Here is a 23,372-nt window from a genome sequence, read left to right as displayed (position 1 = left end):
AAAAAACTGTCAAAACCATAACTTTTAGTCCCAACTGTGAGATGTAAAATTGAAAATATAGAGAGAACACAAATTTCTCCTACGTTCCTGACTTTGTATCAACTTTTTTCTAATTTTAGTGAATCAGCAAGGATGTTATAAATCATCAAGGTTAAGTTGACATTTTTATACTAGAGGAAATCTGCAGACCTCATACTGGTGGACCAGTTCTAACAAAAATATCATGATCTGGTGGGTTGGGTGTAACTGCACCATGGGCCGGATTTGGCCCCCGGGCCTTGAGTTTGACACCCCTCATCTAATCAGTAGAAAATAGCACATAGCCTATTAGCATGTCCATGGGTGTAACAGAAGAGCTCTGAAACAGCAGAAGCGTTCAAGTGCTGTAAGGACACACATGAGCCAAAATAAAAAAATGTATCTTCCTTTAATATGTTCAAAGATGAATTCCTCTAAATTTGTATACAAAAAAGAAGAAAATAAAACATTAACATATTGATAATGGCTGATGTCAACCATACATTTAAAATTAAAAACATGAGAACAGCCTGGGTCATCTCAATGACACCGCTTCACAACCCATCTGAGGAAACATGAACTGATCACGTACACGAGCAAAGAGAAGAGTGACGATCACCTTAAGAAAGATGATCCGTTCAGAAATCAATCAAACCAATCAGAAACACTCCCAGTCTGAGCTTTGGAAAGAGGAGGAGGAGGAGGAGGAGGGAGGCGGGGCTTTCAATAGCGACCTGTAAAAAGATGAGTTAGAGTAAACATAAAGCAGCCCGTTTATTTTTAAAACAGATGACATTCACTGAAAGAGCAAACTCACGTGGAGAGTAAGACCGTGATCTGGAGCGAGACCTGTAAGCCCCTCTGTAGTACGGTGATGGAGATCGCCTCCTAGAACAAGACAACATAAGCAGCTTTTTATTCATTTTCCTGACCACCACCACCAACAACATGGCAAACGTCCTTCAGCTCATCAGCAGCACCAACCTGTACGATCTGTAATACTCCCGGTCGTCATAGCGATCGTAACCACCTCTGTCGTAACCCCGGTCATATCCTCTGTCGTAGTCACGTGAATTGCGCCGAGGTCCGCTTGGGCCTCCTCCTCCTCCACCACTACAAAGATGACAATCAGCTGGTTTTAGTAATGTTGTTTCTATTATTATATATTTAGCACAAAAAGAACACTGTAGCAGCGCTGCACTCATCACATCTTTCTCAACTCTGCTGTTGGTGTAGTTTATGTCTTCATATAGAGGTATTAGTGTTCAGTACGGCTCTCTGTTGTGGAAATGACCATTTCTAACTTGTATTTACAGTGTTAATTTCGTCGAGTAAAACTATGACTAAAAATGTTAGCAATTTTTCCATGACAAAAACTAGACTGAGGCTGGAGCCCGACCGATTGATCGGAGGGCCGATTAAAGCATATCACAGATTAATCAACATCGACCAACATGTAGCTGATTTATTAGCTTTTTGCTGCGCGGGGATTCTGTCGCTGTGTGTGTCCCTGCTAAACTCAGCCTGAGTGCCTGGCCCAAGACACAAGCTAGTGCAGCAGCAGCTCTCCCCCACTCAGTGTTGCCAGCTTAGCGACTTTGTCGCTATATTCAGCGGGTTTTCAGACCCCTCTAGCAACTCTTTTTCAAAAAAGCGACAAATCTAGCGACTTTTTCCTGGTGTTATTAGAGAGTTTTGGAGACTCTGACGTGAAAGCACGTAACGTTGTTGCTCTTTTCAGTGAGCAGCTGGTGCAGCCGTGGGCCCCTCCCCATGCCTAAGCACTCACAGGCAGCCTAGTCCTCAGCAGCAGTCCCTGCTGCAGTCGGACTCACTCGGCTGTCTGTTTCAGACTGGGAGCGCGTTTTGCTGCTTGCGTGTGTCAGCTCCGGTTCCTGCGGGTGCGGCTTTCACACAGGACGCTAGTTTTCTGCCTGTCAGCTGCATCTCCATGCTCTCAAAGCCCTGTCCTTCATAAGTTTTCCCTCAGTAAACCCCCTAAAAGCGACTTGATTCAGTGTACAGTGGAAGTTTGTCGGGAACTTTTCAAAATAAAAGCATTAAGTACAAGTGAACGGAGTGTCTCTATAGACATGCTAAACCAGACTTTTACTTAGAAAAGCACAAACCAGAAAAGCATTCATACGGTGTTTATCTTTCCTGAGACATATTCTACCAGTGTGGAGACAGAAAGTTTCACTAATAGTAGATCTTCAGAGAACAACTTTAGAAAACAGGCATATTTAAGCTTGTGACCTTCCTCAGGGTTATCAAGAAACACATTTTAAACATATTCTATGTGCGTTTTTGCCACAACGATGTCTATATGGCTCTCCATTTATCATTTTCCTGTCCAATATGGTCCACAGCCATCAAGACAATTATACAGCGTTTTAACGTGGTATTAGTTGCATCTTTGTGAAATAAACAAAGATAAATGCGACTGTTAATTAACATGTCCACATTTGTGTTCATGTACATTATATATCCTGTGTATATCAATGTTCTTATTTCATATATCAGCCGATATATCGGTTATCAGCCAATATATCAGCCCCAAAAATCCCATATCACTCAGGCTCTAATTAAGACTAACAAAAATAGATCTGTGATGGTTAAAACTGACAAAAACTAAGTTTAGTTTTCATCAAGATGACTAAAACTAGACTGAAATGTAATGTAGTTTTCATCGGATATTCAAAATCCGTATAATTTCTCTACTGTGGGTAAATCCGTCAAAAACAATGCATCTGTATCTATTCTGCCTCTCAGCTGTAGAAAGCAGGGACCCCAGGTTTGGTAGCGTGCAGAGAACACACTACCATGATTTGGTACCAGATTTAGGCAAGAAATTAAATGCTTGGACTAAAAGTTAAGACTAAAACGTGAGGACTTTTTATGGACTAAAACTGGACTATAACTAAAAAGGACAGAAATGACTAAAATGTGACTAAAACTAAAAGACATTCTGTCTAAAGACTAAGACTAAAATAAAAATAGCTGCCAAAATTAACACTGGTATTTTACTTAACTACTGATGACACAAACATAGAGGGGTTCTTACTATGTGGGACGGCCCATGTAGATTCCAGGGGTTGGGGTGTGAGGTCTTTTTGTGATGGAGAAGTCCACCCTGATCCTGCGACCATCCAGCTCCATGCCATTGGCTCGTTCCTTTGCCTAGAAGTGAATATATGTACAAGTTATCCATTAAGACTAAGAACAGAGTATTAAAAAAAGAAGAAAAAACACACACACACTGGTCCACTCGTGCTCTGATACCTCCTTTGCGTCATCTTTGTTCTCAAAGTAAACAAAAGCGAAGCCCCTGGAACGCCTCGATTGCTGGTCATACACGATAGAAACATCCGCCAGGGGGCCGTATTTAGAGAAGACTTCCCTCAGATCCCTTTCTGTGGTGTACAAGCTCAGGCCAAACACTCCCAAACACGTGTTTGGATCAGGATTCGCCTGGAATTTTGAAGCAGTAATGGTTATAATCCTATCCATACATTCCTACATAAGCGACAAATTTCTAGAATCCCTTAAAACGTACTCGGTTGCCTATGTGCCTGCGGCGGTTGGACATGGGTGAGCGGCTGTGGCTCCTGCGCCGACGCTCTCCGCTGTAGGATCTACTGTGAGATCTGCGCCGATAGGACCTTGAGCGGGAGCGAGATCGGCTGTAGTGTCTACGTGAGCCGTGGCGGGAATGAGACCTACAGAGAGAAACACTTTAATAAGAACTGCTTGCACTGTTCTTCACATCTACTGGATTTGTGTCTCAAGGAGTGGCAATATTTGACATCCAAGCTTTTCAAATACTTCCTAACTCACCTAGACTTTGACCTGGATCGAGATCTAGATTTGGAATGGGAGTGGCGGGATCCTTCTTTTGAATGGGCGGGGGAGCGAGCTGGGGAGCGGCTTGCCGACTTCCCAGAGCCCCGTGGACTTAGGCTTCTGGATCCAGAGCGAGACTCCTGAATTGACCACACATACACACCAAACACCAATTTTTAGCACAAACGAAAGGACAACATCAATAAATGTACCTAAATTATTTTATGTAGTGAAGAATTAAGACTATCCTGTGAAAAGTAGAGGAAAAAATAAAACAGAATTTAGGAATGTGGATCAGGAATTACACATTTTGTAGCGTTGAATGGAATAAGTATGATTACATCAATAATTAAGTGATTGCCAACATGAAACTTATTAGTGTAAAAAGTTTGAATGATTTAAACTACATTGTGTTGCATTCAATAAAGAAAACATGCACGCATTGACAAACAGACCAGAGAATGACTTAGCGCGGTGACCTTATCCAGTTACTTCTTTCCTTAACTTCATCTCTTTAACTTCATTACTTCATATTATTCTTCTTTCTTCAATTGTCTTACATCTTCTTACTTCCCCCATCTCACACACAGCCCACACTTCTCTCCTCGTCATGTTTTAGCATGCAACCAACAATTGAGCTTCACACATCTGAGCTTCATATTATTGAAAATTAAGTGGACGTGAGACTTCTCCCGCATTTTCTTCGTCCAACCTTTACCTTTATGAAAAAGAAAAGGATGAAGAATATATGACTGTAATCAAAAGTGCACCCTCATTCAACTTGTAGATGTGTTATCACAATCTTAGAACATGCATGGGAATGCTAAAGGCCCCATAAAACTAATCTGAAATGTTAGTTGAATAAATATTTCACTTTCAGTGGTTTGAATTCAGGGCTGTGTGATTTCAGCCTCAGTTTGACAAACATTAACATCTCTAAAAGGGGCATTAATAAATCAAGCATTGGCCATCTGTGCATGAAACAAAGATTAATTTGCACTCAAAATAAATTGGTTTCCTTAAATGCATCTATGTCAGACTTCTTGTCAGGTGGCTGCTAGAAGCCACACAGTCTGTATCAAACCACTGAATGTGAAACCCACCAGCTGGGCCATCTTTTTAAAAATAAATCCTGGTTATCACTGACTAAACGACCTCAAGATGCTACCACCATTTGTTTGAACCAGCCTCACCCATCCGGTTAGGAAGACATAAAATTTTGGGATAACAAGATGCTAATAAATGCTACCGGACTAGTTATGAAAAGTATCTTATTTTCAGTTTTTCACGTCTTTAAAACACGGAATAAAGCAGTACTATCACTTAAGATCTGCACATGGGTTCCTATGTGATACTACTTGAAGAAAAGAACATTTAGACAAATTTGTACATATTATCCCTCAGTGATTTGGCTCAAATGTACAACTAATTGTGTTCACATGTTGTCCACTGAACCAGGGAAGTTTCCTGTAGTCTAATATTGCTTTGTTTAGATTCAAGATTAAACGTAGTGGAAGTTTGCATGTGGGCTGGGCAATTAATTGCAAATTAGATGAAATCACAATATCGCTGCACTTTTCAAATCGTAGAGGGCGCAATAATTCTTTAACCTGGAATTTGGGTCAAAATACCAGATTACATTTTTTGCAGCAGCAGCAGCAGCAGCAGACGTTATGCATTAGGCCTATATATCATGCCATTATTTAAGCGCCTTTTTTTTAAAGAAAAGTCTGCAAAAAAATCCTATTTTCTTCTTTTTTGTACAGTTTTCTTATTGAATAAGAGAATAACATAAAAATTATCACATGTTAATATTGTGTTGGTTTTAAATAGAATGATTTAATGCTTGTGTTTGTTGGAAAATACTAGGGATGCACCGATCCACTTTTTTCAGTTCTGATCCAATTCCCATAAATCTGTGCCAATACCGATACTGATTCCAGTGTGTGTGAGTGTGTGTGTGTGTGTATATACACACACACATCTCTTTTTAAACAATTATTACTGTTGTTGGTATAATGTGTGAGGTTACATGAGGCTGTAGTAAACCACCCAGCTCCTCTTATTACAAAGCAAAAATAAATAAATTTTAAAAATGAATTGAACGTAAATGTATTCCAAACAAATTTATTTGAACTACTACTCAAAAATAAATAAACATTATCCATAAAATAACAACTGAGTATAAGTTAGAAAACAACAATGCTTACCCTAAATAGCATAACTCAAGTCGGTTAAACTAATTACCTATCCCTTTTTATGAACCCGGGCTTGAAATCCCTGTCTATGATGCTCTTTTAAACTGTAATGAACCTCCCACCACTAGAGACCGCTGTAGCCGCAGTCTTCCTCTCTGACCCTTCACCGGTGGTAAACAACGAGAAGCGTGGAGGTAGCTAAGCTGTTAGCGTGTAGTAGGAAGACGCGGTACGACAGTTTTCCAAAGTAGTGAATGGAAATAAAGTGGTATGTGGGCTGTCGAGGGTTAAGCTCACGTATGACTACTCACCCGAAATGAAAAGAGGCCAAAAATCAAAGCACCATATTAACCTGCAAAGAGGAACGAAGGCGCTAGCGGCGCTAGCTTTCAATGCTAGCCATGCTGTAGAGAGTATATCAGGCTAACGTCACACCCACTTTGTGTTCTCTCATCTTTAGACTAGTTTTGACTATTCTAAATATAGATTTATCTTTAACCCACTAGGTTTATACCGCTAAGAACATCCTAACTAACGCTAGCTCAGTTACACACAGACTGTCTCGTCTTAGACTGCGGTGCGTTCATGGTCTACCACAAACTGTAGGATGGCTTTGGATCGGTCACTTGGATCGGCGCCCTCAGTCAGATATCCGATCTATTAATTACATCAATATCGGACCCGATACCGATATTGGATTGGATCGGTCCCATCCCTAGAAAATACATAAGATGAGGAACTTCAGAAAGAAATCACATATCAAATCACAATTAGATCGCAATTCCCAAGTTTGTATTTTCACTAGGGTTGAACGATCTGGGAAAAAAATAAAACTGCAAATTTTTCCACCAATATTGCGATTTACTAATATGCAATTACTTTAAGGGTCCTCATCTTGTGTATTATTCAACAAACATAAGCAATAAATCATTCTATATTATAACTAATGCAACACAAGATAAATTAAACTAGGGATGAAAGATTTTTAATAAATGAAGGCTAACTGTGATTGTGGCTCAAATGGCAAATTTGACACCAATTGCTATACTGAAGGGATGGTAATTTTTAATGTTATTTTTATTTTCATTAAGAAAATCATATACACAAACCAGAAAAGTCGGATTTTACTAAACAATTTTGGAAAAAAAGACAATTATATATATGCACAATGTGTAGAGCATAAAATCTCTGCTGCAAAAAATGTATCAAATCAGTATTTTGACACATTTCCGGGTTAAAAAAATATGCACCGTCTGCGATTTGAAAACCGCAGCAGGCCAAATTGCGATTTAATCTAATTTGCGATTGGCCCTAGTTTTCACACAAGGGTTCAAGGAGGGGGTTAAACTAGGGATGGATATCATACAGGCTTTATTGATACCGATGCTAAAACAAAACTTTTTATACAGTGCTTCAAACTGCACCACATTAAATATTTATGAGAGGGGAAAACTGTGTTGAAAGTCAGCAAGACTAAAAGCTGTCTGGTATATGATTCACAGGATTTTCTTTATATGACGCCAGTCAAATGTTGGAAATGAAAACAAAACCAGTGTAACTTGACATATAAATCACACCAATTCTAATAAGATTTACTTGCTTTTATTTAGGTTGTGGTGGTTTTGAAAGAAGGTATTGATATTAGTGTTATAGGTGCCTGATTTCCATACTCATCCCTAGTTAAAACAAATGAATAACCAGCAATATTGAGGCCGTGTTTGGTATGAAAGTTTTAAAATATTTTTAACACCATAAAATTGACCAAAGTTATGGAGCCCAGCATGAGGAAAAATAACTTTTTAAATAAATCTCCATCAATAGTTCACATGATGTATTTCGACTATCCTGTAGGTTGATCTCAGAAAATGCAATTAACTACCAAATTACAACTAAGCAAACATTGTTAGATCATCTTCACTGAGAGGGTAAATATAGTTTATTTAGTACGACAGAGTATTAGGGCCACACGAAGAGAAGAAAACAAAAATTCAAAAAAGAATTTTGATATTACGGGGAAAAAGTCGTAATACTGCGAGAAAATAAGACGTAAAATGACGAGAATAAAGTCGTAATATTACGAGAATAAAATATTACAAGAAAGAAAATCTGTCGGGACGCCGCCTCCGTTAAAATGAGAAATGTCGATCATGTTGTGAAGCTAGATTTGAGTATCGGTTTCACAAATAAGGAAATACTTCATCTTATTATCAGAATCAGAACAATACTCCATCGTAGATCCGCTGTAGACTGTCTTTCTTGTAATATTTTATTCTCCTAATATTACGACTTTCTCGTAACATTACGACTTTATTCTCATAATAGTATGACATTACTCTCCTAATATTATGACATTACTCTCCTAATATTATGACATTATTCTCCTAATATTATGACTTTATTATCGTAATATAATGACCTTACTCTCATAATGTTAAAAAAATTATTCTTTCCTTTGTTCGCCGTGTGGCTCTAACACTCCGTCGTAATTTCGGCAAAAAGCCACATTACTTTTGATTTCTGCAGTTTATCAGCACATACATTTTGACGAAGATATTTAACACCTCCTTTCCTCTTTCTAAAACATTTCGCAGAATAATACAGGAATAAACCACTGTAAATCCATAACGTTAACAGCATAGGTTAAAAACATCCTGTTTGTAAGGAGAGTTGGCTGCTGGTCGGCTAAAGTTAGCATCGTAACCCTATCTGCATTTACAGCACAGGCGGAGGCCTACCGCCGTGCTAACGATGCTAAGCTAACGCAAACGCTGGAAGGCTATCTTTCTCATATTGGCCGTTATTTAAAGCTTCTCTGGGCTCATTTCAGCCACACCATACCAGTAACTAAAATGCAGTTGATATGGGTAGTTTTTACGACTTACCGAAAATCCGAAACATGTACTTCGACTGTAGAATTAAACACGCTTGCTAACATCAGCTAACCAGCATTAGCCAACTCTGCATGAAGACTGTTACCACTTCAGTTACATGCAGCCGCGTCATTAAGACGTTAGCCCAAATAAAAGACAACACTACAATTAGAGCATGCACAAGCTTCGTACATACCCGCTCGCTGTATCCTTTCACGTTATCGCTCATTGTTAGCGACCGTGACTGAGTATTTCAGTGCACTGATACCAACCGGCTAGCTACGACCTGCAGTGTGGCTGCGTGGGCTGCAGGGACGGCGGTTGACTTTAATGTTCTCCCGCCCCAAAGGCCTGCTGGGTAATGATGGGACACATGCCACCAGGAGCACTCATGACCACGACGGAACAATTCAAGGTTTGATCAAAGTTCATCCAGGATGTTTCAGTGGATAGACACGTTATAAAAAATGTAGCTAATCTGGCACAGTTTACAACATGACCATTATGGTAATGCAAACTACTAAGAAACTGTGTAATCCAAAGGTTTTGAGACTGCTATGCAGGGGCGTAGCTAGGGATTTCTGGCCCCCAGAAAGAATGTTACACAGCGCCCCCCTTAACCAGATTGCCAAGCAACAAATGCTACATAATTTAAAAAAAAATAACTCTGCATTTTAATGTATTTTTGAACCATAATATCCATATCAAAATTAAATTTACTAGCATTATTTTGCAGTGCTGGACATTTGTAACATTACAAAGCAGATGGATATGCCCATTTCCTTCTTTTTCACTGGCGAATCCATCTTGTTAAGCTCCCATCTGAACCCTTTGGACCCTTAAGGCCCATTTATGCTCAACGTTAAATGCGGATACAGACGAAGCCTTCTGTCCGTGCTCCGCGTTCATTTCGTCCATATTTCTGCACGTTTCCTTAAAGCTTACGGATACGGGTCAAACCGAGTAGTACCATCGGAAACGGTGGGGGCATTGTTGCTGTCACTACCCGATATGTAGCTCTGTGAGACACCACAAAGAAACAACAATGGCGGAACTTTTTGAGGATACTTCCGCCACAGTCGCCATGTTTGTTTTTGAGTTTGTTGTTGTCATAAACTTTTGACTCTGGCCCCCCCCCATGCCAACGTAAAGGACGCATGGAAGTATGTGAGCAGTGACGGTAACATCGTTTAAAAAGGACGTATACATTTTCATACGTAAAGGGAGTATAAATGGGCCTTTACAAAGTGACAGGACCAATCAGTGAAGAGGGGCGGTACTTTCAGGCGCAGCAGAGTCGTGACGTAAACAAGCAGCAGCAAGAGGCCGGTGCAATTATGGCAGAAGAGCTTAGCGTGGATGCTGCTAAAGCGTAAGTTTTATCAGAACTTGATGGACGTGTGAAAGGAATCCACCCCCCCCCACACTTTATTTTTACACTATTTGATATCCACCTTATTCCTAGTCCCCATGATTCTTTGTGTGAAATATGGGCACAACTTCCAGTCCCTTTTATCTAAATGGGACTTTGCTTTGAATACGAGATGTGAAACGTGATTATTAGAGCAATTTGGACATTAAAACATGTAACTTTCGACTGCTTCCCCTCAAACGGGACAATATTATTATTTCTCCACCCTCTACTAAAGAGTACAAAGTGACGACATTACCTCAGATTAACTAGACAAGCATATTCAGCTAACTTTATTAGCTTTGTATCAGTATAGAAATAGACCATCATGTTTTAACTGAGTTTGGACACCACCTTCAGATAACATTTCTTGTCTGTGGGGTTACTGAAATCCTTATTCCACCACTGTTGATGCAAAACCATTTTAGTAAACCCTTGGAAGAATCGCATTTTGCTATTATTGTTACTGTTCGAGAAGTTCCACCCACATTCGCTACAGTAGACCCCCAGGAACAATGCGGTATCCGCCTTACTTACATATTTACAGCTTACAACACAATGTGAACATGTGATTACAAAAACAAATTAATATTTACAAATCTGCGGTGAATTCCTATCAACAACTGTCGTTCGTAGTTAGCATCTATTGTTAGCTGCTGTATTAAAATACATGTATTGATGTACTTCCGCCTTAGCACCGGAAGTTTCGCCCATATTCAGATTTACAGCAGTGGCCCCAGAAACAAGGTGGATAAATTTCAGTCTGACCAATTCATTTATTTGCTTTTGACTCAATAATGACACTCTTTACTTAGAATAAATAAATAAAAACACACTTTTCATTGCAGGCTTCTCAAGGGCCCCTTCCTACTGTGGGCCCAGGTAATCACTACCCCCACCCCCCCCCGTGCTACACCCATGCTACTATGTAGGGCCGGGTTATTTAATCAGACGCCCATGGACCGGGTCAGGCCCCTTGGGTAATTTCTAGTGGCCCCTTAAGTAGACTACGTATGCTTCAAGATGGCCCATGCATGTTTTTTCTTTAAAAATGATGCAAGTTTAAATATACTTGTATAATCATCTGTCAGTTAATTCCCATTTTGTTTGCCACCCCCCCAAAGAAAAAGGGAATGAACCACTTCAGAAGAACTTGCAGCTATTACATGACTGACTCACTGCAATGCCTAAATCAAAAGTAGCCCATGTCTAGTTTACCTTATGTGAGAAAGGATTTGTCAAACAGACCATTAATATTTATATTGATTTTTTTTTATTAAACATGAGGAGAAGCATAGGAAGAGGCAGTAGATTGAACAGATTGATTCAGACATTAGACAGTGATATAAGCAGCAGCAGCAGCAGAGACATTATGTGTTTCACAGAACTGAAGTCTTCTGTTATTTCTCGTCGCTTTATTTTCCTTCAGGCAGCTTTAATGCAGATTAATAGAATAAAGTGGAGTAGAGAAAATGCCATGCAAAGGTACACACTAGGATTTCTGATGTTCTTAAGGGAAAATTAAAATGCTTTAGACTGATAATGGACATTAACCTGTTGAAGACCAGAGGTCATGATGAACCATGTTCTGATTAAGACCAGTCAGACAACAGCATTCAGTTACTCGGTGGAACCTACAATGGGTAGAAAGATCTGATCAATTCAAGTGTCTGTAAGAAAATATTTATTTCAGTCAACAGACGGTTAAGTTCACTCACCACAGCTGTAGAGGACGTTGATTTTATGAAGATCTAGCATGCTTGGCCCATCTCTCTGGCCGATGGGAATGTAAGGATCTGGTTTGGGGATGATTGTTGGCCCGCCGTCCTCAGAGAAGGCGTATCTGGACATAAGATAAAGTGAAAGGTGCTTTTGCACCACCAGCAAACATGCAGACGCTGTGATTTTGTGAAGTCAGAGAGACGCTCACCTTCCATAATGCATGACTGAGCTGTAGTCATACGGGCTATTGAGGTTATTTGTCAGCTGTTTCCTGAAGTTATGCATTTGGTCTGTCAAAATATCACAGATAATAAAATTAAATTAGTTTTATGAGAATATATAGTGCCAATAAAAAGTATTCAACCCCCTGGATGTTTTACCCTTTAACTGATTTTAGATATCAATCAGGGTCGAAATAATTTGGCTTTTTTGGTGAAAAAAAAAATTAATGTCAAAGTAGCTACAGATTTCTACAAAGTCACCTTTGGCTGCAGTCACAGCTCTGAGTCTGTGTGGATAGGTCTCAATCAGGCTCAAACATCTGAACTCTGCAATTTTACTCCATTCTTCTTTGCTAAACTGTTGGGCATGAACAGCCCTTTTCAAGTCAAGCCGCATATTCTCTATTATATTGTGGTCTGGGCTTTGACTCGGCCACTCCAGAACATTCCCCTTGTCTATAAACCATTTCTGTGTAGCTTCTCTGGATGCTTCAGCTCATCGTCTTACTGGAGAATAAATCTCCCAAGCCATAGTTGTTTTGCTGACTGAACAAGACGGTCCTCCAGGCCTCTCTCACTAGTCTCCTTCTTGCACGCTCACTCAGTCTGTAAGGATGGCCTGATCTAGGCAGATTTACACTTGACATATTCCTTTATTTCTTCATGATGGATTTAACTGAACTCTGGGGGATGTTCAGAGACTTGGAAATGTTTTGCACACTCTGAGTTTCTTGGAGTGTTCTTTTGTCTTCATGGTGTAATGGTAGCAAGGAATACTGATGAACTCATGATTGGAGCTTCCAGAAACAACTGTCTTTATTCTACAATTACTGAGACACAGTCACTGCACTAAGGTGATCCCCATTTCATTAACTGTGAGACTACTAGCACTAATCTGCTTAACTTCTGTTGAATGAGGCCAGTCACTTTAAAGGGGGTGACTATTTTTGATATTTAAGAGATTTTTTTTTTGTGAAAAACGCCAAATCATGATTGATTTATAAAATCAACAAAAGGGTAAAACATCCAAGGGGGTGAACACAATCTTAGGGACAGTAAATAACAAAGAAAAGATGAAAAAAAGCACGATTACCTACCTGGTATGATGTTCTTCCAGATAATCGACACATAGTGATCTCTGTCAGAACGAGACTGCTCATGCACAAATCCCAGTGCGTGCATAAACTCATGGGCAGCCACTCCTGACCACATGCACCCAGGGGTCTGCAGGGACAGGGTCTGGCTTCCTCCAGTCTGCCCCAGAAATGACCAGCAGCTTTGGGCGCAGAACAAAAGTGACGCATCATTAAAATGCAAACTCTGACTACTGGTTTCACATGTAAAAAGAAGAATACGCACCCATATCTAGGCTGAATATCAAGGAAGTTGGCTTCATGTGTGCGTGGAATAAATTTAATACATGTTGCAGAAGAAATGTCCTGCATCCCTGTTTCTATGGTGATCCTGTCCATGTCATCTACAACAGGGAAACTCAAGTTAGCGAGGAATATTTTAGCTCACACTTGCTTTTGTAATCGGATTCCTACCGTATAGTGGGGAGAGGAGGAAGGGTATGTAAACGAATCCATCGATGGCTTTGGGCCATAGACAGCTGTTTCCAGGGCAGGTTATGGCGCTGCGTATGTGTGAGGTGGCGATGTCTCCTTCTCTCAGTGTCAGTCCTCTTGGGGCTCGGAACTCTGGAGAAAAACAAGTATGACTAGTAACACTAAAAACCTCAAAGCGGTATGATTTATATAATTTCAGTTTACTTACTCCTGTTGACTTCCAGGATTTGATCCATCGCGGTCATTTCATCACGGTCTACAATTTCATCTAAACACAGAAACAAAGATTAACATTTCTTTCTGTATCAAAAATATTACTAGAAAGATGAAGAATATATTTTTACGGACACCTTAAGAGAACATGCAGCCATACATCCTATTTCCTCTGTTCTCCTATGCTAACAAGCACGTATTTTCTTCAGATCTCTTACTGTGAAGGTTATTTCACAACATCTAAAACAAGTCATCGCAGGAAAACCCCGTTTTAACTTTGACAGAATGGTATAAAGAAGTGGAGATCTTGTGAAAAGTACTCGTTAGAATGGGAAAAAGGAGCAAAATTAACTCTATGGCAGCATGTCTACTTAGGGCTTCCATATTATTTACATGCCCCATGAAGATGGCTCAAATGTTTTTCCGATAGTCCACCTGAGTATTTTCTTTTCAGCCTCACTTTTCCTTCGTCTAATGCAGTTGAATTCTGTAAAAGCAAATTGCATTTAAGGTTATTTTGCAAACATGCACAAACAAATTTTATCCAAATGTACTTTCTCTTGTTACTGACCTTAACAGGAAGAGTGTAGGCCTGGACTACAAGGCCAAACAAGATGCCGAAGAGGATCGTAGCAGAATGCATTGTTGTGTTTGCAGACTGCTCTACCAGTTTCAGTCCAGTGCAACTGAGCACCTTGCCTCCTCTGAATCTATATACCCACTTCTCCTCCTCTACTTTGTACCAATTGGAGCACGATGAAGCATGATTAAGACCCCTAATCATCCGGCGTGTGTAATTTACACAAGTCCACTGCTGATCCACAACAGGTGGTCCTGATGCTGACCTTCACTTTGGCCCTGTACTTAGCAAACCCATGATTCAGCACTTTCAGGAATGACACACCAACAGGTGTTTGCAGTTGGATGTGATACGCCTCTGCCTTTGCACCTTTCAGTCTGAGAAACTGGCAATTTATGTCTGAGTGTACTGGAAAGCAGTGATTTTGCAATGCACTATCAGCTGATAACGGCCCTTACAACAATCATTTTGTCACATAAGTAAATATGTATGAGCGAAAACCTTACTCTCCAAATACTATTTCTCTCTATCAAGGGGCCAATTTAAAGGGCAAAGCCTGGCAAAGGAATTTCATGCATAAGCAGTTTATTAAACCTTGCCTTGTGGTTAGTTTGAGAACATTAGTGCAACGACATTTCTTTATCTAAGCCAGTGATACTCAAAGTGTGGCTCTTTTGTGTCTTCATTTGAAATACTATTCCCCAGAACACCTTTAAAAAGGGAAATTTTGACCTCAGAAATGATCCATTACAAGTCACAAGTCAGGTTGATTTCCACACTTATGCAGTAGGCTTCAACTGTCAACCTTTATTTTCTGTCTGTATATTTCCATTGCCCTCGCTTTCAGTTTTTGCCGCTTTATCCTGTTTTTGCTTTTAGCAATTTTTCCATTTTGCCATTTTCTGTACCTTTACAGCCTTCTGCCGATAAATGCTACTTTTTGCTGACTTTTCAAACCTTTTTGCTGCTTCTTGCCCATTTAAGTCACTTTTCACAAATTTGTTGCTATGTTTCTGCTGTTTTTTTGACCATTTTTGCCACCTGTAACTCATTTTTTTGACCCTCCTCACCCATTTTTACACTTTTTCTTCCCATTTCTGCCACTTTGCACCCAATTTTTGCTCTTTCATATCTATCTTGCGCCTTTTCATTCATTATTGTCACTTTTTGGCAATCTTTGCCTCATTTTTTCATACTTTTATTGCCACCTTAATCCTTTTTGCTACTTTTCACCACTTAGCTTGTGGCTCCAGCATAGGTAATTTCCAACAATTTGACTCTTTTGTTCAGCAGGGTTGAGTAACACTGATCTAAGCTAATGGTGCTTTGTTTTATATAGATGGATTCCTGCCTTCTAGTAGTTTGGTCTTTATTTATGGCATCTGGTTTTTACATATAAGCTGCATTTTATTGCACAGATTCAAGCTCGCTGACTGAATTTTCTTCACTCTTGAGTCAGAGAGCACTTGCCATGAGATGCTTCTATTGATTGATTAAAGAAAGATTAAAAAAACACTTCAAACAACTGCAACTACCTTATGCGTATGCAAGAAATTCTGCCCTTACAACAAAACTCTTGCACATTTTTAAAGCTTAAATCAATCTTTATTGAAACTATTTGCATGATTAGACATAGGTTTGCAAAAGAAGCTTTCAGCACATTCCTGTTTGACCTCAATTCACTCGGGTTAGTTATCATCCATGTCACCTACAGAGAGAAGCAGACAGTGATCAAACATATGAAAATGAATGACACGTCTAATTTTACTTTAAGTTAGTATTTGACTATTTTTTATGAAGTTAAGAGCCTTTATATATTTTCAGGAGGCTAGATCAGGATGTTTAGTACCAACCACAGTTATAAAGCTTGTTGATTTTCAGCTTGTCAATGTGACTGAGACTTGTAGTTTGTCCCAGCTTTATCTCCTTGGTGTTGCTGTTCTTAGGAATGATGGTCGGCTCCCCATCCTGAGAGTAGGCATACCTGAACACATGCATAGCATCAGTTAGATTCTAATGCATCAAACATGATATATATAGTTAGACATCAGATGAATGCTTACATCCCGTAGTGCATGATAGAGCTGTAATCATAGGGAAGGTCTAGAGAGTCAGTCCGGAATTTTTCAAAGTTCCTCAAACGGTCTGTGGGAAATAAAAAACATGTTATGTTTGAGTCCTGTTTTAATCTACAAAAAATGTGCTGCAGAAACTAAAGAAATATATCTAAATCTACAAATCACATTGTGTGGGTCTCTCACACCCTAATGCCAACCCCCTTTCCCGCCTCTTTGAAATTACCCCTCCAAATGTTTGGCCACATGATGGTGACATAGTTGTCCCGGTCAAAGCGAGACTGCTCGTGCACAAAGCCCAGGGCGTGCATGAATTCATGGGAGATCACTCCGACCTGCAGGCAGTCAGGGCTCTGCAGAGAGACGGTCTGTTTTCCACCACGCGCTCCAAGGTAGGACCAGCACCTGGATTATGGAAAATTAAGGGTTTATACATTTAGATTCCAAACAGCTCTCATTTCACACCTACTTCATGCAGGAAAAACATTTTTAATGGGAAACATTCCTGAACAACGGTCAGATTTTAGGATCAAACTTTGTAAAGGGTCTCACCCAGCTTTTGGCTGGATGTCAATGTAGTCTTCCTGGTGAGTCCGAGGTACAAAGCGCACACAGGTACCTTTCTCTATGTTTTCCATTCCTTTCTTTATCTGCTTTACCTCCAAATCAGCTATTATTTAGACAAGACAATTTGAAAATTCATGAATAGCAAGAATACTGGCAAGTTTAACAAACTGTAATCTATTTATTTACATAAAACAACATACTGTACTCAGTTGAGAGCTTATATGCAATATAGACATGTCCATCCACGGACTTATTCCAGAGGCAGCTACGAGCAAAGCAGACTTTAGAACGTTTTCCAGAAGAAACTGCGATGTCTCCCTCCCTCAGGCTGGTAGTGCTATCTATGATCCGGGAAGCTGAGAGACATCCATGGAAAATATCATTATGAGAAGGCTTACAGGAGATCATTTGATAAAGTTTTAAAATTAAACTTACCATGCAGCTCATTTACTCTGATGATTTCATCCATTGCTGTCCTCTCACTGTGCTCTTCACGCTCTGAAAGAGAACAGATTTTACTGTTCACACTGTTCATTCAGGTAGAATTCAGGTACTAAAAACTGTATTTACCTTTAAAGCCAATGGGGCCCCATTTTGGGCTGAAGAGAAACTTCTGCAGAAATAAGACATTTTTAACATAATTCTGTTGTTATATGTACTGTAAAAGAAGTTTCAGATCCAATCCATGTATTTACCTGAGCATGTGCTGAGGAGAGAAAGGTGGAGACCACGCAGACGAGGATAATCCGCTTCATCTTTGCTGGTCAGATGGAGAACGTCCACAGTATTGACATTTTACCTGCACTAACACCTAGCTTTATAGGAGTTCTCAATCACTATGTAGAGATGATACCCATGATTTTCTCAGGGAAATTATAGGGTTGCTGTTATTTGTTTGCGAGTGAGTTTAATCCCTTAATTAGTTTGATTCTTTCATAAACAACAACTCCAACAGTAGGATAATGTGTGGTCTCGCTCTGTGTAATAACAACTCCTCTTCGATGACTATCTTAAAAATCAATGGTTTAATGTTTGGCACTGGTTTGCGGCAATTTTAGGCTTTAAACACCTTGTGCCTTCACCCGGAGTGATGTTTTCGTTTTGCTATGCTAAAGATTAAGCGCTGTTGACATGCTAGGTTGCATGTCTAATAACAGATTATCAGTAACTCAGGTAAATCCGATGCCTTGGTAACATATTCTTAGCCACACCTTGTTCTAGGAAGGAAAAAATATTTCCGCCCGAACAGGGACTTGAACCCTGGACCCTCAGATTAAAAGTCTGATGCTCTACCGACTGAGCTATCCGGGCTCTAGCAGCTCTACCGGAAGTTACCTTTATAAACTTCCACAGAAAGAATGCTCACGCGCGACTGCGAACGTCAGTCAGGTCTAGAATCATCCCACGTAAGAAGTGTTTGCAAAGTAAACAATTTATAATGACTGCATCTAACAGGCAAACTGCACCAAAACACGATGACTCAAAGGTAAGTTAGCGTAGCTTTAGCCTGCCTGTACTGCATGCTACCTAGCCAATCTTGCAAAGTGAGTTGCGGTAGGTAACTGCAGTTTACACGCAACGACTAAAGTCACAAACTGTCAAATAACAACAATTTAGAGAAACTGTTGTGATAGCTCACCTGTGTTACAGCTGTCATTCATGAAGTCTTAATGTAAAATGTGTGGACGCTGCCGTAACGGTTCTTTGTCTCGTCAAATTGCAGGAGCAGATCAGTCAACTTCAGCATGCTATCGAAGAAAACAAACGAAAACTGGAGAAGGTCCAGCAGAAGACTCGCACAGCTGAGGATGACATGGTTTTATAGTAATATATTTCAGTTTTTCTTTTCAGTAGACACGTTTAAAAAGATTTTAAAATGCAGGTTTTCCACCTGTCTCCTACCTGTGACGCCACGTTTTGCATACGTAATCACGTGGTCACGGGTATTTTACGTTGACTCGACAAAATTTTACTTTTTACTCTGACACCGCTTTTTTTGGCATGAATAGTAACTGTAATATAAGTGACTTCCCCCTTTTCTCCTTGTGTCTTTCTTTAAAAATTACTTTGCAAATCTTTACATTTTAACTGTTTTCAATTAATTTCCACCCCCTCCTCCTATTACAAGAAACATGCAGAGAAATGATCAGAAAAAAGCATTTAGCACATTTTAGGGACACTACGGTGGCGTATTGAAAATAATAAAAAATGCTCCTGTTTTTATAACATAACTTTATTGTAAGAACAGGATTTTTAAAATTTATTTTTGATTTTCCTGTTTTTATAGATACTATCTCGTAAAAACGGGAATTTATTTATTTTTGAATTTCCTGTTTTTACGATCTCAAAAACAGGAGTTTATTTATTTTACTTAAACAAGGATTTTAGAAAGCAACAATAAAGCCTGTGATTAATCGCGATGAAAGAAAATTAGTGCAATAATTGGGGATGGCAATTAATCAAAATTAATGCAATTAATTTAGACAGCACAATTTTTACTGAGGCAACAATATAAAAATGCATTTCTGCTCTGACAAATGGTCAGATACTTAGATTAAAAAATAAAATGTGGTTGCCGTTGATTAAAAGTGTAATTGGTCATATCATGCTGACCTCCATGGGCCTCAGAAAGCTTCACCTTTCCCCCCTTAAGGTCAGCCTTGTCTACAACTCTGAGAAATAATTTGGACAAAGAATAAAATCAGAAAAGTGTTTTGTTAAAATCGCATACAAATCAACAGTAGAAATTATAATAACAAACCAAGATTTTAAAAATCCCCAAAGTACCATTAAAATTTTTAGTAGCAGTAAATCTAAGCTCAAGCTGAGCTGATTTATCGTGAACTTGCAATAACCTAAAGATGGCTTTTAGTTGTAAAAATACGTATTTTTAACCTCCTGAGACCTGAGCTTTTGTTTGGAAGGCACTTTAAGTTTCTCCCACTTATTTGGGATAAGGAGGGTCTGATAAGTTAAAACATCAGTCTCATCTTTGAACAGGAAGTTCTTGGAAATTTTCCTTTTCAAAAATCCCCCAAATTCAGTTAAATTTCAAATACATTTCTTTTCAATTTTTGTGAAAGTTATTCAACATATTTTAAAGTATCCCATAAAAAGAACCCCAACATTTCTTTAAATGGTCCTCAAATCTTTCAGTGATAAAGCCTTGGGAATTTAATGCAAATTTCTGAAAATCTTCAAGCGAATTCCCAAATACCAAAGTAAATTCCCCCTAAAATCTCTGAACGAATTAAAAAAAAATACAAACATATTCTCCAAAATTACATGACATAGTGAAAACATCTGACTGTCCAAACAAATTCCCTGAAATTTCCCAAAAAAATTCTTAAAATTTCAAATGACAACCCCTATGCCTAGAATTCCCATCGCAAGTCCAAAAAAAATTACAAAGAAATTTCCCAAATTCTCCATCAAAATGCCAAAAAATTCCAAAGTAATTTCTCCAAATCTTCAAACAAACCCTCCAAAATATGCAAAATATCCCCTAAATTTCCTTGAAAATAGTGGAATATTTCCAAGCAAATTCCCCAAGATATCTAAAGAGCAAATTCTCCCAACATTTCAAGCAAATTCTTCAAACTTGGAAGGACATTCTGAACAATTATCTCAAAAATCCTAATAGTAGAATGATTACAGTGTTGTAGGAAAGCCAAAATGTTATGTTCAACCAAATTCCTAAATACCAAAGTAAATTCCCCCTTAAATCTCTTAACAAATAAAAAAAAAATACAAATGTATTCTCCAAAATTCCATGAAATAGTGAAAACATCTGACTGTCCAAACAAATTCCCTGAAATTTCCCAAAAAAATTCTTAAAATTTCAAATGACAGCCCCTATGCCTAGAATTCCCATCGCAAGTCCAAAAAAATTACAAAGAAATTTCCCAAATTCCCCATCAAGATGCCAAAAAATTCCAAAGTAATATCTCCAACTCTTCAAATGAACCCTGCAAAATATCCCCTAAATTTCCTTGAAAATAGTGGAATCTTTCCAAGCAAATTCCCCAAGATATCTAAAGAGAAAATTTTCCCAAAATTTCAAGCAAATTCCTCAAACTTGGAAGGATATTCTGAACAATTATCTCAAAAATCCTAATGGTAGAATGATTACAGTGTTGTAGGAAAGCCAAAATGTTGTGTCCTCATGTGCATGCAGAGTCTTAGGAGGTTAATTATACACTTATCAGTATTAATATTTAAGCTCTTGTTTTCTCCCGTCAGTCATAAACCAGATCCATGTTGTAAAATCTTGACTTTATTCAGTGTGTATGTGTCTGTTCTCCCTGTCAGTTCCAGAGAAGCTGAGCAGTGGTTGGATCTGATGAAGGAGAAAGGTGAAGTGGTTTCTGTGCTGCAGCAGTTCGGTCATCTGCTGCAAGAGGAGCAGCGCCTTTCTGAGCTACTGAACGTCGAAGACGCTGACAGGTATTGTGCTGATCGACCTGAGAGAGAGAGAATACATTTTATACATCAGGTATTTTATTTTAATGGTGTCACTTTTGTAATCAAAGGAATGATTTAAAAAAGAGAGCTGAACGTGCCACAAGCAGGACGAGGAGCCTTGCCGCAGAAATTCTGGAGGTGAAAAAACTTCTGGCCGAGGCCAAAGCTCATAATGTTTCTGGTAAGTCTGGGGGCTTTTCTTTATCAACAAAATTATATTTCAGTCATTCTTTTTGTAATGAGCTGTTTTCTGTGTCAACAGCACAGGCGTTGAAAAGTGCACCAGCCAACAAACCCAAGAGAGCTCAAACCAAACGCAAATGAAGTTTGTTATGAAGAACGCCTTTTTAATTTTCAGCTTTGTTTTTCATTTTTGTGCATTGTATATATTTGGCATACCTAATAAATGTTTGATTTTATCTTGTCCCTGGAGCTCTTTCATCAAAAAGCACAGAGGTCGGTCAGGCCTTGTCATTGCTCTTAAATCTGTTTGATGCTCGAAACTCTGTTGTGCTATGAGATAAATTTACTTTTTGAAAAGCTAGTGATGTTTTTACTCAGAATATACCGTAGTGAACAAATATGGACTTAACTCAATGATACATCCAGATATGAAGAGTGTGTGACTGCGCTCCAATGTTTTGTGAACCCTCACACTTAATAAAACAATATTTTTTAGTTACTTTTAATTCACATTAAAACAGGTAATCACAAACACAAGCTTTGTTAAAGATTTTGCTCAAAGTGTCGACCTTACACAGTAGCTATAGGCTCCCAGTCCGTTACTGGTCAGTGCTTTGGTTTATAATGGACAATAAAGGACGCCCATGAAAGGGAGAGCTTTCTGGGGCCCAGTCAAACTGGGGGCCCATAGAGGTCGGCAAAGTTAAGATGTAATAATGATATTTTATTTTTAACCTGAATAATATTTTTTCTTATCAAAGCAATAAAACATGGGTTTTCTTAATTTCTGCCGTAGTACAAATAAAGCCTTTTTATTGGTAAAGATAACAATGTGGGTGAGCACACTGAACTAAACAATTCAGAAAGTAATGTTAGCCTTCAAAACTAGGATGCCTGAAATTAAAACAGAAAAAAACAGAGACAACTTTAATGGGAAATTATAACGAGATTGTAATCAGAGGTAAAAAAAAATAAGCAAGAAGTGGCTTTATGGCCAAAAAGCCGTGAAATCACATAAAACTGTCAAAAAGAAGTGGCGAAACTGTGGAAAAGATAGGCACAAAGTGGAAATTTGGGGCAAAATTCACATCAAAATGCGTCAAACATGAGAGGCAACCAACTGCAGTCAAGATGGCCGACATGGGCGTCGATATACATCCAATCCATGCCGGAAGTCCCAAGCGGAAGTTTCTTCTTCGTGTTGGACTCAGCTGCCAGTGTTTGTCAGTCCATTTCACACCTAAGCCTAACCCTTGATGCTGGGTCTCAAATATATCACCTTCCCCACTGCCTTACTCTGAACCTAACCACTCAGGTTTTAATGCCTAATGCTAACCTAAGAGGTACAGACTTCCGGTATGGATTGGATGTATGTCGGCCATCTTGTCTGCATCAAGGTACTCTTGTCAAAAGCAGCTAGATAGTGGCAAAAATAGGCG

General features: G+C 39.0%; 3 protein-coding genes and 1 non-coding gene across 7 annotated transcripts; all 4 read right to left on the bottom strand.

Annotated features, from left to right (window-relative positions):
- Positions 1–408: 408 nt before the first annotated feature.
- On the bottom strand, positions 409–9,307 carry tra2b (transformer 2 beta homolog). The gene is made up of 8 exons (XM_041807206.1): positions 9,126–9,307; positions 3,856–4,001; positions 3,575–3,737; positions 3,301–3,489; positions 3,083–3,198; positions 1,003–1,131; positions 836–906; positions 409–752 (listed from the first exon to the last, which is right to left on the bottom strand). Exons 1-8 carry the CDS (start codon positions 9,156–9,158, stop codon positions 742–744), a joined length of 858 nt encoding a protein of 285 aa, XP_041663140.1. The 5' UTR covers positions 9,159–9,307; the 3' UTR covers positions 409–741.
- A 2,358-nt stretch (positions 9,308–11,665) lies between these two features.
- LOC121522154 (high choriolytic enzyme 2) lies at positions 11,666–14,757 on the bottom strand. Of its 2 annotated transcripts, none has more exons than XM_041806274.1 (9): positions 14,636–14,757; positions 14,458–14,551; positions 14,060–14,119; positions 13,831–13,983; positions 13,643–13,760; positions 13,381–13,559; positions 12,271–12,352; positions 12,059–12,183; positions 11,666–11,974 (listed from the first exon to the last, which is right to left on the bottom strand). In XM_041806274.1, the coding sequence occupies exons 1-9, from the start codon at positions 14,705–14,707 to the stop codon at positions 11,961–11,963; spliced, it is 897 nt and encodes a 298-aa protein (XP_041662208.1). In that variant the 5' UTR covers positions 14,708–14,757; the 3' UTR covers positions 11,666–11,960. The 2 variants fall into 2 exon arrangements, with proteins under 2 accessions (XP_041662208.1, XP_041662209.1); XM_041806275.1 differs by having other exon boundaries at positions 14,500–14,551.
- A 1,470-nt stretch (positions 14,758–16,227) lies between these two features.
- On the bottom strand, positions 16,228–19,103 carry LOC121522155 (low choriolytic enzyme). Of its 3 annotated transcripts, none has more exons than XM_041806276.1 (10): positions 18,926–19,103; positions 17,982–18,046; positions 17,857–17,899; positions 17,722–17,784; positions 17,487–17,642; positions 17,272–17,389; positions 16,946–17,124; positions 16,708–16,789; positions 16,498–16,628; positions 16,228–16,352 (listed from the first exon to the last, which is right to left on the bottom strand). In XM_041806276.1, exons 1-10 carry the CDS (start codon positions 18,945–18,947, stop codon positions 16,333–16,335), a joined length of 879 nt encoding a protein of 292 aa, XP_041662210.1. In that variant the 5' UTR covers positions 18,948–19,103; the 3' UTR covers positions 16,228–16,332. The 3 variants fall into 3 exon arrangements, with proteins under 3 accessions (XP_041662210.1, XP_041662212.1, XP_041662213.1); XM_041806278.1 differs by having other exon boundaries at positions 17,982–18,041; XM_041806279.1 differs by having other exon boundaries at positions 17,982–17,992.
- trnak-uuu lies at positions 18,525–18,597 on the bottom strand. The gene has a single exon. It is a non-coding gene; the product is annotated as a tRNA-Lys (tRNA).
- Positions 19,104–23,372: the final 4,269 nt, after the last annotated feature.

This window comes from Cheilinus undulatus, linkage group 15 (assembly GCF_018320785.1).
Source record: "Cheilinus undulatus linkage group 15, ASM1832078v1, whole genome shotgun sequence".
NCBI classification, from domain to species: domain Eukaryota; kingdom Metazoa; phylum Chordata; class Actinopteri; order Labriformes; family Labridae; genus Cheilinus; species Cheilinus undulatus.
Note: the sequence above shows the minus strand (reverse complement) of the source record. Positions and strands in the feature narration are given on the sequence as shown.